A 19,215-nucleotide genomic window follows, 5' to 3' on the forward strand; every position below is an offset into this window, starting at 1 on the left:
TAAGACAAAACTGCAGGTGCTTGGCATGATATCCTGCTCTTGCAAAGTTGACTTGAAGGTGTGTCACAGACCACTGTATAGCACTTCTCTTAAAGCAAGCATTGAATGAGAGACAGCATGGTGTAGTGGTTTGAGCATCCGCCACAGGTCTTCTTACTTGTACCCACTTGACTCACCCCATTCAGAAGGAGGACCTTCTCCACAGGTAACTTGACCCCAAGAATTTAGGGCTTTAAAAGTTTTAAAACTGAAATGGGTTCAAAAACAGAATGGAAGCCAGAGCAGATTTCAAAATGCTGAGATAATCTGATCTTATCAGCCAGTTGGCAAGCAGCCTAATATCATTATATTATTGAATGCGCCTACTCACAGAAAGCTCCATCTTCTACCCAGTTGTTGGCTTTCTGCCACAGCCTTGCAAAACCAGATTGCCCACTTGATCCACCCACAGAGGGAGATCTTGATTCATGCCATCTCATGATGTGGCCAAAGTATGACAGTCTCAATTTGATCATCTGGGCTTCCAGGGAGGGTTCAGGTTTGATCTGTTCTAGGATCCATTTGTTTGTCTTCTTGGCCATCCACAGTATCCTCAGCACTCTTCTCCAGCACCACATCTCAAATGAGTTGATCTTCTTTCTGTCTGCTTTCTTCACTGTCCAGCTGTCACATCCATACATGGTGATGGGAACTAGAATGGCTTGGATGATTCTAACTTTAGTGCTCAGATGTACATCTTTACACTTTAGGATCTTGTCTAGTGCTTTCATTGCGGCCCTTCCCATTCCTAGTCTTCATCTTATTTCTTAACTGCAGTCTCTGTTGCCATATAGCAAGTATAACAGCACAAGAGACAGAGAGGAATGGTGAGGAAATGGCTCAAAACAGCTGGCAATGAGCAACAGGTATTTGCCTTTGGTTGCCCCAATGGCCTGCAATGGCTGGCATTTTATGGCTGTGTATGGCTGGCAGAAATAGAGAGGAGGTGGAGAGAGGGTGACAATGGTGAACATTTCTTTCTCTTCCCTATCCCTTGTTCTTTCTTTTCTCCTCCCACCAGTTTTGCTTCTCCTGTACTACTCCAGAGTTACCCTGTAGAATTCCCCTTCATGAGCCAAATTATTCTCGCTTTGTTGTTTGTAATCCTTTCTCCCCTGCTTTCCTTAACCAAATGCAGGGTAGCATGCATGGCTTTCCTCTTTTTCTTGCTCGTGATCCTCACAACAACCCTGTGAGGTAGAGAAGCCTGAGAGACAGCGAATGACTAGCTCAAGGCCACCTGAGACATTTTCAAGTCTCATCTTGGAAGTTTGTATCTGGACCTCCTCAGTCACAATCTAGCATTGTAATCTGTACACCATACTGTCTTTGAGTGTCAATAATATATCGAGTTAGTACTCCAGTCCCCAAAGCATCAGTAGGAGCCGCAGTCCACAAAGAAGGGATCCTCTTGCTCAAAGTTTAGAAATGTGACTTTAAAAAAAATAATCTCCCAGAAACTCCCAGCCATCATGGCCAGTTATTCAAATGCAGCGTGAAGCATATAGTATAAGGAATTCAGACATAAGAGCCTTATAACTATAGGGTTTAAAGGTACTATGGTCTAGCTACAATCAAATAATACAGAATAAGGGATACTGATATCATATCTAAGAGGCCTGCTTTTAAAACTCCATTTTATTTTGCCTTGGAGGGAAGAGACAGCTGGTAAGAGTTCATGTAGCATCCATGATCTAGGAATGGAGAACTGAAATAGGGAAGTGGGTAGTGGAACAACAGATTTGCAGCTGTACTTTCCATTGGAGTCTTATAAACATTTTCCTTAGTAAACTTAAGTCTATTTCAGTATTAAAAGAGAAGGAAGGAAAGAAGGAAAAATGGAGTTTTGTGACACCTTTAGCATTACTCCATTTATTTTGGTATGGTCCTTCCAATTGTAATCCACTTCCGCAGAGGCACTGGCAGAGCTCAGTAATCAGCCCTAAGGTAACAGGGTTTTAGTATTACGGGGTTTTCATGGTAAGATTTGTTCAGAGGAGGTTTGGTATTGCCTTCCCCTGAGGCTGAGAGCATGTGACATGCCCAAGGTCACCCAGTGAGTTTCATGGCTAAGCTGGGAATAAAACTCTGACCTGATTGTATATTGTGCTCCATCGTTTTATTTGGGGTGATTAGAACATACTGGTAGCAGAGATCTAAAGGATTTTTTGCCCCAAAGTGGAGGTGGGCATTAAAATGACAACTGGGATTCAAAGTAAGCATGTATAAAGTAAGGAATACTCAATACTGAAGAGAATAAAAATCCCCAACACCACTTAAACATCAACAAGAGCTGAACTAGCTGAGACTGACCAAAAAGGAACCTGGGGGATATGATATCCTGCTTGATAAATGTGTTGACACAGTCTGCAGCTGCTGCATAAAGAAAGGCATATTCCAAGTTGGGCAAAATTAGAGAAGTAGCTGGAAATAAAACCAAAATAAAACTGACAATGTCATTTTTCAACAAGCTCTAGAAGCTTGCAATGTGTATTGGTGCATTTTGGCTGGCCCAATGAAGAAGGTTTTGGGCCAATTACCATTTTGTGGATTTTGGATGTTATTGTGCTTTGCTACATGGCCAACATGGCTACTGCTGGATATGTTTTGGAAGATACAATATTTTAGCTGCATCAGCAGAAACCTAAAGAAAGGGCCAATGGGCTGGGACTTAACCATTTGAGGTTTCTACCTCCAACAAGGATTTTTAAAATGGTCTTTTTTTGTCATGTTCTACCAAAACACCCCCAAAAAAATTGGTTTTAAAAAATGTTTCTTAATGCAAAAACATGGAGGGCTTCTTTAGAAATTCGACGCTCTCTGCCTCACAAAGAAGTTTGTAGCTTCAAAAAGGATGGAGGCAACTTGGATCTCAAGAGGAGCATTTCTTTTTGCCTTGCTAATGGAACTTTTTAAAATTTCATTTCCTGGGGTACCTACAGAGCCAGAAAAAGGAGAGGACAACCTGCATGGATTTCCCTCCAGAACCATCGGAACTGAGAACAGCCACATCTTGACAAAATGCAGGTTTGTGACTAAGATCATCATAATTTTTTTCCTCCTGTATGATTTTTAATATCTTTGCCTGATGAAGAAGCCAGTGGAGCTTCAAAAGCTTGCAACATGTATTTTGTGAATTTTAGTTGGTCCAATAAAGGTATCACTGTTTTCTGGATTTTGGATGTTGTTGGACTTTATTTCAACAACCGTTTCAATGCTGTAGGTATTGCCAAAATGCTCTGACTCTAACAAACAGTAGGAAAGACTGGGTCCAGTACACAAGCCTCCTACTTTTCCAGCCTCCATTCCATGAATGCTTTTTGGCTTTCTAACTCTCATGCGATCTTCTTTTCACCTCCCACTGCTGAAATTCCCCTCTTCTTTCTTTCCCCAATGTTGCCCACCCATAGCTCCTCTGTGTCCTTCATCTGAAGCAAAAAAGAGAGAGTTTTTCTGAAAGTCGGCCAGAATTTGCATCTGTACGTGCAAATTGGCATGTGTACATTTTATGCCAATGTGTGTCCCATGGGCCTGTGCCTTGAATCTTTCAATTGCCTCATAACACTCCTGCCATTTCTTTTCTTTTTTATCCCTCTCCATGCTCCACAACCACCACCACAACATAGATCACAATGAAGAGACCCTACTTTTCCAAGGGGCTCTTTGACTGGCAGAAATCAGCCAATGAAGCTTTTTAAACCATGGGTTCTTACATTTGTAATTAACAGCTGCTATTTACAATAGTGTGTGCCATTGGTAATGCTGCTGAAAGACTGGGCTGCCAGTGTCTGGAGGCTTCCTTATCTGGATGTATGGGAGAAAGCATTATTCCAGGTTTCAGTTCAAAATTTAAATGAGCTGTCCATGGTGCTGAACCTGATCTCCCAAATAAGATGAGCACCTTGGACATCTCCTCCTTTTTATTGAGTTGATTCATTACCTTACTGACTGTGGCTTCTCTTCATGAAAGACTTGAGGTTTTCCTGTTATGCTTCTCTAATAAAGGATAAACTCCCATCAGGATTTCATTCAACCAAGGCCTGGTGTTCACCCACACCATTGCAACACCCTGCATTGTGTCTGCATGGATTACCCACAGTCTGATATGTCTGCTTTCGCATCCAGGTATAGCTGCATCAGCTTTGCTTATTGATCAAGTATCAAGTGAGGGCAAATTTTTGAAACAAAACAAAACTAAAAATGAGAATCAGTTGGTATTGATCAAAGGGGAAGCAGAGGCATTGCTCTATGCTTGTGACACTGGCAGCTTTCTCCAGTTTCAAAGAAGTGTCGGAATACAGAGATTTCATTGAATAATAGAAGGTGTGGCACGTCTCTCAGTGTCTCCTCCATGCTTGCCTTGCTCTCTGGCACACCCTACTGGCCAATTTTGCTCGAAAGCCATCTTTTCCCATGAATTCTGTCTGTTAGTCTGTTTCTGTGTAAGAAGAAAGGAAGAAAGGAGGGAAAAGAGTATAAGGGCATCTTTAACTGGTTTATTTAACTATGGGTTTTCATGGATTAAAATGCTTCCTCAGATGCATTGATAAGTGCAATATTCAAACCTCAGGTTTACATAGTCAGTCCTCCACATTTGTGGCTTTGACTTTAGAAGATTTGATTATTCACTGATTTGATTTATGTTATCTCTAAGAATCTCCAGTGTGACTGTTCTGGAGTTGACCATAGAGTCATGCAGGAGAACCTACAGATTCCTAGAGAAATTACTTCTCTAGGCATTTGTAGATCATATAGCATGATTCCATTTTAAAGAAATGTGTTTTTTATTTGCCATTTCCCCACATTCACGAGGGTCCTATGATCCTAAGTCCAGTGAATATGGATGGCTTACTGTACACAGTTACAGATGGCCCTCCATATTCATGAATTCTTTATCCACAGGTTCAAGCATCCACAGCTAATATATACATTTTAAAAAGCCAAGCTTGATTTTGCCATCTTATATTAGGGACAACCTTTTACTATGACATTATATTCAGTGGGACTTGAGGATTCAAGGATTTTGGTTTCCATGGGAGGGTCTTGGAACCAAACCTCAGCAGATACCAAGGGCCCACTCTATATATTTGCAGGAGAACCAGCTTGGTGTACAAAGAGGTGCTGAAAAGACCTTGGCCCAACCAAGAAGAGAATGGCCTAAAGCCATGAAATTTACATGCTGTTTCACATATACATCCTGATGTTGACCCACTTGGCACATCATTTCTCAAGTGTCTTTAAATAGTCCCAAAAAGTTTCGGCTCCTTGGTAGCTGAAATCCTGCCTTGCTGCTGCTTTCACATTCTGAATAATGAACTAGGACTCTGGAGACCAGAATTCAAATTACCACTCGACTGTAGAAACCCACTAGTGACCCTAGGCAAGTCCCACTCTCTCAGCCTCAGAGGAAGACAATGGCATCCCCCCTGTGAATGAATCTTGCCAAGAAAACCCCATGATAGAGTTGCCTTAGAGTTGCCGCAAGTCAGAAATGACTCAAAAGCACACAACAAAATATTTGTGGGGTGGGAGAAGTGAAGTATAATAAAGAGGGGAAAAAAGCCACGGCAAGTTCCTCCATCATGTTTTCATGAAGGAAACCTACATTCATGTAATAGTGGGGTGGGTGAGCCACCCCACCAATGAATATCAACAATGTGAAACCCACATCTGCCAATGTTCTTGCTTCATGTCCATGTGTGCAATGAGGAATGCACAGTGACTTTTTCTGCAGTCCCAGTGAAATAAGTGATGCATTGAAGGCATGAATGGTTATGCACCTTGAATAGTTATAACCAACAAGATTCAGCTACATGGCTTGAACCCTGTTGGTTAGTTCCAGCTGGCATAGACACACTGAATCATCCAGCCGGAAAATCCTATTGATTCAATGGCTCTGCTCTAGTTGGGACTAACAATATGAACTAGGCCCATATAAAATGGTTACATTTGTGGAGCTCTACTTATGCAACCGTGAATTGAACTGCAAATCAGCCAAAAAAGTAAAACCTCATGTGTAAGGGAAAACAGTTAGAAAACAGTGGGACACCAATAGGATTCTGGCTACAGTCATAATACTGGCTGCAAACCTTCAAAGAGCTGCTCTTACCATAAATATTCTAGCATCTGTTAAGTTTGTGCTCAGGGATGCTAGGCTGTTAAGTTAGCTCTGAAGTATTAAAAGTACATTCTGCTTTCAGAAAACTTGGTTCTGCTGAAGGCAGAATCTTTTTTGAAATCACCCAATTCATATATGTACTATATTAAGAGACCATTATGTCTGTTCAAACCTCTGCTAATAAGTTAGAATTTGTGGAAGTATTCCAATCCCACTGTCTCCTTTTCCCATTTTATCTTGAAATTCCAGAGGTCTACTTTATGCTTTGGAGGAAAAGCAGCCATACCTCTGGCACAGCCAGCAGCAACAACAGTAACTTGGGAGGGAATCACCTGATAGAAGTGATGGAGGAAGAAAAGTTCAAGGGTTAATTTTTCACAGGACCCAATTCCTCTTGCATATATTTGGATAGGAAATGCAGGCTCAGAGCCAATTCACATGATGTTTGTAGTCTCTCATTGTGTTGACTCCCTGCCTGCTCCTTTGGGGCTCAGAGCTTGGAAAGTTACTTTTAACAAGTAACTTGTTCAGATTACAGTGCAGAGGTGGTCACCATATGGCCCCCCAGATACTGTGGGACCGCAAGCACCATTAGCCCTAGCCAGCACAAACACTGTGAGGAATGCTGGGAGTCGCAATATTGAGAGGGATGAATGATACACACCCACAAGTTACAGTGCTTAGCAAAGTGAGCCACAACAGAGATGTAGCTACTAAGGAGGGGCAAATTGAGGAAACAGCCTCGCAATAAGAATTCTGCCTTGCCAATGAAATTTTCCTTCACTCGCTCTATTTCTAGCATTGTCAGAGCTCTCTGACAGAGAAGATTAAATATCTCACAAAACTACAAATCCCAGGATTCCATAGCACTGAAAGGTTAAAATGGTGCCAAACTGGATTGTTTCTGCAGTGTGGATGGAGGCTATGATTCTATGTTCCTGTCAAAATGTTTCTAAAATGTTGTTGAAATGCTCACCACAATAACCTATAAAGTAATTGCAGATATTACTCATTGTACCCATACAGTAGCTTTGTTTCCATTCATTATATAATATATAGACAAGTTGCATATAATTACCTCACTTGTAATTGATGACTTGCTCTGTCTGGGCAGCCTTGCTTGAAACAACTTACAGACACAGATCAAGCCTCCATCCTCACCTGTATGGGAAACTGATGCTTATATTCCTTCTTTGTGGGAAGGTATCCCAAGTATGTTGCTTCTCCATAGGATATGGGTCCAGACTGTGTGAAAGACATTATTTCCCAATATAAGCCTGCTAAAGACTTGCTTTTTCTCCATCATCATCACAGGTACATTTGGTGAGTTCACACCAGAGGCCCTTCTCTGGGGTGGGTCCCAGGCTATGGAATCTCCCTCCATGGGAGACTAGATTGGCTCTTTCTCTACTCTTTTTCTGATGTCAGGTGAAGACCTCCCCTCCCAGCCTTTGATTGTTAAATAGTCGCTGCAAAAAGTCTTTTAACTGGATATACTTTATTTTTATCATTATTATGCTTCAACTGCCTTTCAAACATTTTTAAAAATTGATATATTTATTATGATTGCTTTTGTGCTATTCATAGTTTTAACTGTACGTATTTTGAATTAAGTTATACGGTGAGCCACCTCAGGTCCCATATGGGGAGAACAGTGGGAAGAAAAAACATCTTGGATAATTATGATTAACCCCATGAGGTGTTTGCTCCATCCCAGGGATAAGCTAAGCTTCGAAATCCACAAGCTATGAAACTGTGGCTTTCCATCCAGCCCCTCCCCAAGATGTAAAATCTTGGATAGATTTTCCAGCACAGACATTGATTACCTGAAGACATTGGCACTGGCAAGCTGACACTTGATGGATCTAAGCATGCAGCCAGAAAAGATACCTTGAAGGTCACTAAGCATCCCTGGCTGCATTTTGGCTGGATATTCTTGACACTGAACTGTCGTGTTGTTCCTCATCCTCAGGCATTGGTATTCTGTCTTTCAATGCTGCATGTGGGTAGACCTTATTCATTTGTGTACTTTATTTAGTACACATCTTTATTTAGTACACATTTTCATTTGAGAAGTGGTGCTGGAGAAGTGTTGAGGATACAGTGGATGGCCAAAAAGACAACAAATGGGTCCTAGAACAGATCAAACCAAAACTCTCCCTGGAAGCCAAGATGATGAAATTGAGGCTATCATATTTTGGCCACATCATGAGAAGGCATGATTCACTCAAAAAGATGAAAATGCTAAGAAAGGTGAAGGGCAGTAGAAAGAGAGGAAAACCACACATCAGATGGATAGACTCAGTTAGGGAGGTCACAAACATGAATCCACAAGATATAAGCAGAGCAGTGGAGAATAGGGGAGCTCTGAGGTGCCTCATTCACAGGGTCACCATGAGTCGGAGCTGACTTGAAAGCAGTTAACAACAGCAACAACAAACTTTTAGAATATTTGTACTCTCCTCTTCAGCCAAAAGGGCTCCCAGGGCAGCTTACAAATATTTAATTTGGCAGGTCCCTGCCCTCAGCCTTGCAATCTGCATAAGACACGACATAGAAGAAAACAGGAATGGTGATGGTGGGGATTAAATCCTGCAGATGCTGTCTATTCTTCTCTCCTTCAGAGGCCAGAGCAATGGCAGCTGGAACATGGAGGAAGGGCCAAGGCATCATGGAGTGAGCTCTCTACATTCACTGGGATTAGGGGCTCAGGACCCCTTCGAAAGTGGAAAAAACACAAATAAAAACCACTGTTTGTTTCTTTTTAACTGAGAAAACACCTCCCTAGGAATCTCTAGATCCTTCAGTTCAACTCTGTGGTCAATATCAGTTGGAGGTTGACCACAGAATCACACTGGAGGACCTACAAGTGCCTAGGGAAGTGTTTTCTCTAGATCATCCACAGTCAACCTTCAGCAGAGTCACACTGGAGGATCTTGATATTCCTAGAGAGAACATATCAATTAAATCCACAAATCATCAAATGCACAAAAGTCAAAGCTGCAAAAGTGGAGGGCCAACTGTATGCATTCAGGTGAAATATTCTATCCACAAGTTTTTCACGCATCCCTTTGGCCTCACTTTTGGCCTCACTTAGAAACCTGGGAGTATGAGGTCTCTTCCAACTCAACTGATCACTCATTGTCTGTCCTGCTGATTTTGACTCAAACCTTCTATCTACTGCTGTACCTCAGTCCACTGCTTACTTATCCTCTCCTTCCTTCAGCCAGCTCCCAGCTCCTCCTCCCATTTAGTTTGGGAGATGGCTTCCTTGGCTGTCTAGGACTAGTACAACACACAATTCTTCCTGCTCCTAGGTCCTGGGTAAGGTTTGCCTATGCCTAACTTAATTTTTCATTTCGTCTACAGTAGCTGTATAGAGCCAGCATGGTTTAGTGGTCCGAGTGTGGAACTATGACTCTGGAGACCAGGGTTCAAATCCCAGCTCAGCCACGTAAATCCACTGGATGACCTTAGGCAAAGTCACACACTCTCATTCTCAGAGGATGGCAATGCCAAACCCCATCTGAAGAAACTTGCCAAGAAAACCCCATGATAGCTTTGCCTTAAGGTTGTCATAAGCTGGAAACAACTTGAAGGCACACAACCACAAGAACAACAAATAGCAGCTGTATCCTGTTGTCATTTTGTTCCTGACACTCTTACCCTGACCAGTTAGTACAACCATTCAGTGACCTAAGAATATAAGAAGAGTACTAGTGCTGTTTTATCAGACTGAGGGCCAACAGGAGTGGGATATTATCCCTATGCAACCAATAGTGGAATGACCAGAACTTGCAAGCACTGTAAGAGTTAGGAAATTTAACCAGTAATCCATGGATAATATATGTATCATGAAACATGCTGAAGACTGAAAATTATGGGCTGCGAGCTCTTTGGAGGCTGCTGGGAGCTTCTAATGTATCCTTTAATATTTATTTTTCTTTTCTTCTAGAAGGAGACGTGAAGGGATTAAAGAATGCCACCTGTTGCCTTCCTCTCTGCCCCCAGGATGCTATTACCACTAATTTGAAAGAGGATGGCAGTACTGCAATAGTAGAAAGACCCATTTGTGGGTGGACAGACTTTTCTCAGATCTACATGCCAACCCATAGAGAAGCTATTGTTTTGGTCTAGAATTCCCAGAATCCCTTAGGCAGTAAGCAGCAATCATGCTGCATGGGCACAGTCACAGGATAATAGAGTCAGAAGAGGCCATCAAGTGTCAGCTTGCCATCCAGTCAACCCCCCTGCCATGCAAAGATACAAAATCAAAGCACTCCCAAGAGATGGCCATCCAGCCTCTGTTTTAAAACCCCCAAAGGAGACTCTATCACCCTCCAAGGCAAGTGTATTCCACTGCTGAATAGCTCTTGTGACAGGAAGTTCTTCCTAATGTTTAGGTGGAATCTCTTTTCCTGTAGTTTGAATCCACTGCTCCGTGTCCTTGGCTGCATCTGCACTGTAGCAATAATCCAGTTTGACACTACTTTAAACACCATGGCTAAATGCTATAGAATTCTGGGAATTGTAGTTTTGTGAGACATTTAGCCTCCTGTGTCAGAGAGCTCTGATGTCACAACGAACTACAAATCCCATGATTTCATAGGACGGAGCCGTTACAGTTAAAGCAGTGTCAAACTGGATTAGTTCAACAGTGCAGGTGCAGTCTCTGCCTCTGGAGCAGCAGAAAACAAATTTACTCCATCCTCAATGACATCCTTTCAAATAGTTAAACAGGGCCATCATATCACCTCTTAACCTTCTCTTCCCCAGGCTCAATATACTCTGCCCCCTAAGCTGCTCCTCATAGGACCTTTCAATATAGCAATAGCATGCACATTTCCATACTGCTTATCAGTGAACTCATCACTCTCTAAGCAGGTTACAATCTGTAAGCCAACTGTCCCCAACAAGCTGGGAACTGATTTTACCGACCTACGAAAGGATGGAAGGCCGAGTCAACCTTGGAGCCCTGGCATCAAACTCACAACCTTGTGGCTGTCATACCGGCATTTAACCACTGCACCACCAGGGCTCTTTCCATAGGTTTCCAGACCTTTCACCATTTTAGTCACCCTCCTCTAAACATACGCCAACTTGTCAGTATTCCCCTTGAACTGTATTCAAGATGAGGTCAGACCAAAGCAGAAGGGAGTGGCACTATTATTTCCCTTGATCTAGACACTACATCTTTTGATGCAGCCTAGGATCATATTGGTTGTTGTTGTTATTATTATTATTATTATTATTATTAGTGCATCACAGTGTTGACTCATTCTGGTTTAAGGATTCTGGAAGTTTTCTTCCAAGGTCTTCCTGGTTACTCTGGTCTTTGGTGTGAGCAAGAAGGAAGCATGCAAGAAATAGGATAAAGGGCAAGCTCTGTGGCTGCAGCTTAGCATGTTTCTGCTTGTCATCATTGTTTTCACCACCACAAGCACTGTGCTTGTGGTGGTAAAAACAGCCAATTCACAGAGTGTGTCAACCAAAAAGGAGGCACTAAGAAACAAGATAACAATACTTGCATGCTCTTTAGCCATGGAACATGCAAGTGGCTAAAGAGGTAGATGGCTTAAGTTCTTCTCCTGCTTGGATTTTAGTCAGAACTAGAGTAGAACTTTTGGAGGCCAATGTTTGCTTTATAATAAAGGCAAACACATATTGTCCGGTGAAGACTGGTATTTCTGGGCCAAGAAACAAAGTGGCGAGCATGATCACAATATTGATGGGAAAAGTGTGGGACAGAACATTTAGGAGATAGGTAGCAGATGATGGCTGTCATTTTCTGCCACTCTCCCTTACATTGTAAGGGAAAAGATTACATTAGCAAGCAATAGCACACATGGTTTATTTTCTACAGCCCTTTTTTCTTCTTGTTATTGTGGGGCTATCCAGAGATATTAGCTTCCACCTGCAGACTGCAAAACTACTTCTGAGTACCACCTCAGAAAGGGCTAAGCCCATGTTTTTTAAATGGATAGTTTGAGCTGGACAGAGATGATCTGGAATATAATTAAATTGTTTGGCATTGTCAGATGGGGAAAAAGAATGACTCACAAGGGCCATTGCAAGAATGGTATGTGTCCTTCATCCTTTTGTAAAGGACACTTTGAAACAATCTAAATCAGAACTGTTAAATTTTATGATGATGCCGATTGTACATATTAAAACTGCTCAATCCAGCACCAATGATTTCATGCAGCTAGCCACCGAAGTTGTTGTGTCTGTAGAAGGAATCCACCAGGGAAATTATGCATGCTTGACCTTGTAATGCAGCCATCCTGCACCACTAGCTGACCTCGCATTTTGACTGTTTGTGCAAAATTATCATCACTGAAATTGCTCTTGCTCTTGGACATCACTTGGCCCCAAAGCTTAATTGCACACCGATAGGCTCTTAAAAGCAGTCATCTTCCTTCCTCAATTAAAGCCATGGCTGTCCCTACCATTAGGGCATCACCTCAGATGGCTGTCCTGAATGCCACAAAAGGCAGTAAATTCTTAAGTCATTTTGCTTGTTGTTACGACACTTCCACAGAGAAGAAAGAAAAGCTGTTCTGAGGTGCCAAAATAATTTGGCCATGGTGGTGTACCATGTACCTTCGCTTGCTGGGCCTCATGCAGCAAAAACATCTTGGTCACATCCTGGTAGAATTTATAATCCAAGCCCATTTTCAGTACAGGGAACACTGTTTCAGTTTCTTCCATTCTTCAAACTTGTAAAATGCTCTACTTTGGGGCTGACTTCCTAGCTGACCAATAGCGTAGAACATGGAAAGTACTCAGCCTGACTAGCTCTCTCCTGTATATATTTGGATGTCCTCAGAGATCGCCTAGGTTTCAGGGCTAGAGCATCAAACTGGGGAACCTAAAATCACCCGACAACACGTTGTTCTGTCTCCCTAAAAGCACATCTCCAACGTTCATTTCAGGGCACTGTTTATGTTTAGAAAAGGCAACTTTCACAAGGCATTAATTAGACCAGATGGTAGTGTAAAAGCTTAACAGGCAACGTATGTCTACCAAGAAAACAAACACCATCAAATTTCTACACAAGACACAACATATATTTTCATAGGTGTGAGCAATTTGGGAAGGATGCTAATTTTGTTGTACAAGAAACATGTATGTGGGCAAAAAAACAAGACTACCTGCTATTTGTATCAACACACCTGGATGGCCAGAAGGACAGGCAAAGGTCTGATAAAGGGCTTGTGATGAATTATAGTTCACTGGGATGGTTGCTAACTGTTGTTTTGGCAACCTAGTTCTGGCCTTAAAAACTGAGACGGTCACCTAAGGCTGTCAGTTGAATCACACAAAGGAGATACCTCTTTGCAGCAGACTCTTATAGTTAGGGACAAGACATTTTATGTTCACAATCATATTTTATATACGTGATAATAACAGTAGTTGTAGTCACTGTTTTTATGCTGCTTTTTAATATACATTCACTCCAAATCCACAGCTGGGCAAGTCCATTATTTGTGACTAATCCCTGACTCTGCAAATATAAAGACTGACATGCTTCTCCTTATTTCTGCTGTTTGTGCAGAACCTGCAGCATGAATCCAGTTGTGAGTCTCAACTAAAGTAGAGCTATTAAGTCATCAGAATTTACATGTGTTGACCTACCATGTTCCCATTGATGCACTGAATCTACTCTAGTTGGGACAACCAATTCATTTTAGGGTCATGTGATTTGATTAAAACTAGGGACAGACCTAGACAACAAAGCAGGTTGGTCTTACGATTAGAGCACCTAGTAGAGGCTAAACACATTCATTCAGCAGTCTTCATCTTAAGACTGCCCACAACATCTAGCCCAAGTTTGTATCTTTTAACGTATGACAATTAGAGGAGGGAGGGAGAAGCAGGGTTAGCCTTGGTAAGTACTTGGATGGGAGACTAACAATGAATATCAGGCACTTTAGGCTCTATTTCAGAGGAAGGAACTGTCAAAAACACCTTGGAGTATTCCTTGCCTAAGAAAATGCTAGGAAGTTCATAGGGTGACCATAAGTCAACAGTATCTTGAAGACATGTGCACACGCACACACATGTTGGAATGAGATAGGCTTGGTTGGCTGGCCAGGACCCCAAGACTATAGGTTACAGGGAATAATATGAGTGCCACTCATCAAGGAGCTATCCTAGAGTGGTCACCAAACGTCTAGGCTTTGCCTTCATGATGTCAGCAGCCTCAGTAGTGGCTTGTTGACATCTGTATCAACATGGTAAAGCAGCTCTAGGTTTCAGTCCAGAGTTTAAAGGAGCTCCCCAAAATTCAGAACCTTGGAAAAATCCTTAGAAGTTTGGATTTAAACCCAGAGTGGATTCATTGCCTCCTAACAGTCAAGCAACCAGTCAAGTTCAGGACTGGCCATACAAGACTGTGTGATTACTGAATTCTGTGCAATAAGAAATGATAATCATTTAGATAAAACTGGGTCATATCCTCTAGCTTGTGGGTGGCATAGTGGGTTGTGAATAGTGTTGTGGCCATTGCTCTTCATGACTCACCTGGCACCTACACATTTCTGACTGATCCCACGGGGCCAAGGCCTGGTGATGCAGCTTCCATACATTATATTCTGAGCCACAGGTTGGAGGCTCCTTCCCCCTCAGCTCCCATCTAATCAGAATCTGCCCATTCCACTGTCTAACCCTCTATTTGCCCCATACATAAGCAGAATTCTTCTACAAAGCTGTAATTTTCCTACTTTTAATTTAAAAGCTGGTTCCAATTAAGCTGATGTTGATTTTTATAGATGTCATTTTACTGGATGCAAGCACATCCCATTGGGACTTTTAAGGAAGAAGCATTGTGTTCAAGGAGACTTTAAATCAAGTGCTGTGCACTTAAAATAGACTTCACATTCTTATTTTAAAACCAACCGTGTGGAATATCCGGAGCCTTAATGCAACAAAGCCAAACTACAAATAATCAAAATAACTAAATATTCTTCCCTCAAGTCTTGACCAATGCCTTGTGGTTTTTTTTAAAAAAGTTTATTAAGCTCTTTGGAGTGTACCGCTTGAACCCTGAATTAATTTCCCCTCCTCATATACAGTTAAAGCTTGAACACACAGCATGTTCCTTAACAAAGGTATTGACTTGTTTTAAGCACTTATATTTCTTGCTGCTATGAAGTTGTGTTTAGCATGGTGTTTGCATATGTGCAAATACAGTTATAATACAGTAACTGTTTTTGGTTATATGGTAGATATCCCTATTCCTACATCAAAAATCGCTTTGTAATGTCTTCTCCTCTCAATTATGATTGAAAACCATTCATTTATTCATTAAATGTCTTTTCATTGCCTCCTGGATGCTGCATCCAATCTTCCATGGATACTGAACACAGGACAGTAAGAGTTATTTTATTTCAAGCTGCACTAAAACAGGAGTTGGGAATGTGTGCCCTTCTGGAAACCATCCCCTATGAGGAGCGACTTAGGTTGCTGGGGATGTTTAGCCTGGAGAAGGTTAAGAGGTGATATGATAGCCCTGTTTAAATATTTGAAGGTATGTCGTGTTGAGGATGGAGCAAGCTTGTTTTCTACTGCTCCAGAGATTAGGACATGGAGCAGTGGATGCAAACTATAGTAAAAGAGATTCCACTTCAACCGTAAGAGGAACTTCTTGACAGTAAGAGCAGTGGAACATACTCCCTTGGAATGTAAACTGTTTCCACATTACTAAAATGAAAAAATAAACTTCCAGTTATCCAGCTATTTCCTACCTTTTGATATCACTTTGATAAAAAAAGGTAATTACTTAAAAATACCAAGATAACTTTGCAGACTTCATCCTATTGTTTGAGCTAATGATAAGGCAAATGGTAGGACAAAGTCTGCAAAACTATTTTTGTTGGCTCTCAGTAAGAAGCAGATCTCAGTTCCAACAGGCCTTAGGATGACTTCATTTCCCAGAATCCCTGACCACTGGCCATGCTAGCTGAGGGCTCTGTAAAGTCCAAAACACCTGGATGATCAAAGGTAGAGAACCACTGATCTAAGATGATGTGGGAGCTATCTGTCCCTTTCACTTAAGATCTAAATTTCAAAAGGAGAATAAAGTACAAACCGGTTACGACTGTCTGGGCTATGGAAACTATATTAAGTTCCCAAAAGAATAACAAAATATTCTGTACTGATGGACTGCGAAGTACTAGTTGTATCCCTGCATTTATTATATTAGGAAGCTTTAAAACAAGACAAGACAATAAAAAACCCCAAACCACCCTTAAATCTCTTGAGAAATGTCAGGATTCAAAAATGCACTACAAGGCCAAAGAAAGAAAAATTCATATACCACAACCTAAAAAGCCATTTTACGCATCCCATAACGCATTCCCAAAACAGCAAAGCAGGGACTTTTAAATAAAGATAGTTTATTATGCAAATAGGAATGTGATTTTCATCATCCTCATTTACAATGGAATCTCTGAACTGGACAAATAATATATAATTTCTGTACCTAGATCCAGCAAAACATCTATTTACATTCAAGTTTATGTATTTTCTTCAAGTTCCATACTGGAGGCCATCAAAACATTTTGGCTGCGCTATGAGTGAAAGACGATGGACATCTAGAAGCATCTGAAAAGCTTTCCTGCAGCAGCTGGTCCCCAGTTGAAGAGGCAAGCCATTATTTAATGGGAAATTGTTTCTCCTCTTCCACTAGGCACCTGCAGCTGCGACAACTTTCTAAACATCTTTGGCTGTATATATGTGTGTCTCCTTCCCATGTGCAGAACTGTGTGGGATTGCATCCATTATCAGTCATTTCTTAGATTTCCATTCTCTAATCTTTTATCAAAATCATCCACATGTGTCTGAAAAATGACTTATTTCTATATACCACAGTAATCCTTACCTTTCTAAGCACCATATTTAGCATCAGTTGTGGGTGGGTGGTCTCTATAACTATATATGAATATAAAGCCCTGATTTCATTTTTGACATGCAAGTGGGTTTCACTGACTCTGGACAGCAAGCTCTTATCACTGTTGTTACAAAAACATTTAATGGCAATATGTCTGAACCAGTTTTTTTTTTTACCATAATGGTATTCAACAATTTAAAACAAAAAATGTACAATAGAAAAATATTCAATAGTTCACAAACATGAAAAAAAACCCCACATATTCTAGCATGCAGTTATTTCCAGATTGTCCAGTTTATGTCATGTATTTGGCAATACTGGTGAAACCAGCTCTTCCTTGGTCAAGAAGGTGTGAGATGTATATTTTCAGTCATATTCCAGTTGCATTACAAAGCCTTCTCTTCCCCGGCTCAGAATTAGCAACATTTGTCTCTTAACAGTATTTCCAAGTTTGATTTTATCCTATTTTATTCCTGGGAAATGCAGGGCAATATCCTGATGACTTTAGGTCTGAGGAATGTCTGTTATTTACAACTCTTTCTTCAGATCTTTCATGTGCATAGGACTTGTTAGATGGTTCTATAGCTTTTATTCATAAGATGGATAATATTTACTGAATGTCTTAAGATATACCTGTCCTTGATACACAGTGTTGCTGATTAAGAAACAAATCAAAGCCTTGCTCTCCTACAATCCGAAGGGATTGTGACATACAATTAAAGACACTCTTTGTCTTCATGTTGTAATCTCTCTTGTACTTGTGGGCTGAGAGTTGGCAGTGGAAGGTTGAACTGGTGCCCCTTCTAATTCAGCTTCACGTATGAAGATTACTGCATCTCCACTTACATTTATTAGGCACTGTGCCTGCAACAACAAAGAAAAAACTTCCTCTTATACACATGGTATTTCTTTTTAAAAAACAAAACAAAACACCAATATTCTTATAATTCACACAGAACTTTAAATGTATGAAGTATAGTGCACCTGTGCCATATGCAGGCGCACTATATGCGGCTTTCAGCTTACACTGAAGCCGCATGGCAAAAGAGAGGGCACAAAGATTTTTCTATCCCCTTTCCATTATTTCTGTATTTTTGTAAATGTTCAGCCTTTAGGACACTTCTACTCTTGCCCTTTTGGGGATTTTATTTTTTTGAACCCACATCTTTTTGAACGTAGGAGTCCAAAACTGTACACAGTATTCAAAAAGTTTGTCTAGCAAAGTACAGTAAGTGCACACTCGCTTACTGCAAGAGACTTGGGACCACTGGTCTTAAGGAATCTTCCCCCTGCTTTTGTGCCTAACTGAGATGAGATGTATCGCTTTGTGTCAAATTTAAGTGGTTTTGTCTTTTTGCAGTGCAAAATAGTACAGGTATCTACCAGGTGCACAAATTTGACAAGCTAAACAACTGCAGTGTCACAGTGTGCTAAGGAATGGCTCACTTCCCAAGTGCACCTGTGTATCTATTTGGCAAATTCACAGAGGGAAGAGACTGTTCCTTTTGTTTTTAGAACACTCTCAAGTGATCAGTAGTCTGGTTCAGGAATGCTTTGCTTCTCAGAGCTTCTTATTAGTTGGGGCTTGATTAGCATGGAAAACTTCATTAGAATGCTAAAAATAACTGCTAATGTAGCATACTTCTCCCAGTCCAGATTCTTTATGTACAAAACAAGCCATGTTCCTCCAAGCAGCATTTACCTGATTTTTATTTGGGTTCTCCATAAAAACACATTGTTTCATGATATATGATACAACGGCATTTCCTCCCAGGGCAGCCACATGAGCTCTGACCATTGCAAACACTTCAGCGATGAAAGCATGCAGAAAGCCACTCACACCCCCTTCCTGTAAATAAAAAAGAAGAAGAAGAAGAAGAAGAAGAAGAAGAAGAAGAAGAAGAAGAAGACGACACACCAAGAGATTTAGTGGGAAACTCATTATTCTTTAGTTTCAAAACTATTCTTTAAAAAATTAATTTATTGGTTTTGTACATTAGTAACTCATATCAAATTGCAACCAATGAAGAATAAAAATAACACATAACAAAGAACATTAAAGCACTAAATTATGGAACTATTAATCACTTTGAGAGCACAGATTTTTGTTCTGAGTTTTTTGTGGCTAACAAAGGGCAAAAAAGAGGGGCCACAATGGGGGTGG

At 41.0% G+C, this 19,215-nt stretch overlaps 1 protein-coding gene across 22 annotated transcripts in view; it reads right to left on the minus strand.

The window, feature by feature from the left end:
* Nucleotides 1–16,540: 16,540 nt before the first annotated feature.
* The window catches only part of C2CD5 (C2 calcium dependent domain containing 5), a 99,913-nt gene continuing 97,238 nt past the window's right edge, over nucleotides 16,541–19,215 (minus strand). For 21 of the 22 annotated variants that reach the window (XM_089527602.1, XM_089527600.1, XM_089527598.1 and 18 more), the window contains 2 exons: nucleotides 18,754–18,900; nucleotides 16,541–17,915 (listed from right to left, as the gene is read on the minus strand). In XM_089527602.1, the coding sequence (XP_089383728.1) occupies nucleotides 17,787–17,915; nucleotides 18,754–18,900 (276 nt within the window). In that variant the 3' untranslated portion in view covers nucleotides 16,541–17,786. Of the gene's footprint in view, nucleotides 17,916–18,753; nucleotides 18,901–19,215 lie in introns of those variants that run through there. The other variant, XM_089527591.1, reaches the window with a different exon arrangement.

This window comes from Sceloporus occidentalis, unplaced genomic scaffold, assembly GCF_023333645.1.
Source record: "Sceloporus occidentalis isolate IW3139 unplaced genomic scaffold, rSceOcc1.0.p SCAF_5, whole genome shotgun sequence".
NCBI lineage: Eukaryota > Metazoa > Chordata > Lepidosauria > Squamata > Phrynosomatidae > Sceloporus > Sceloporus occidentalis.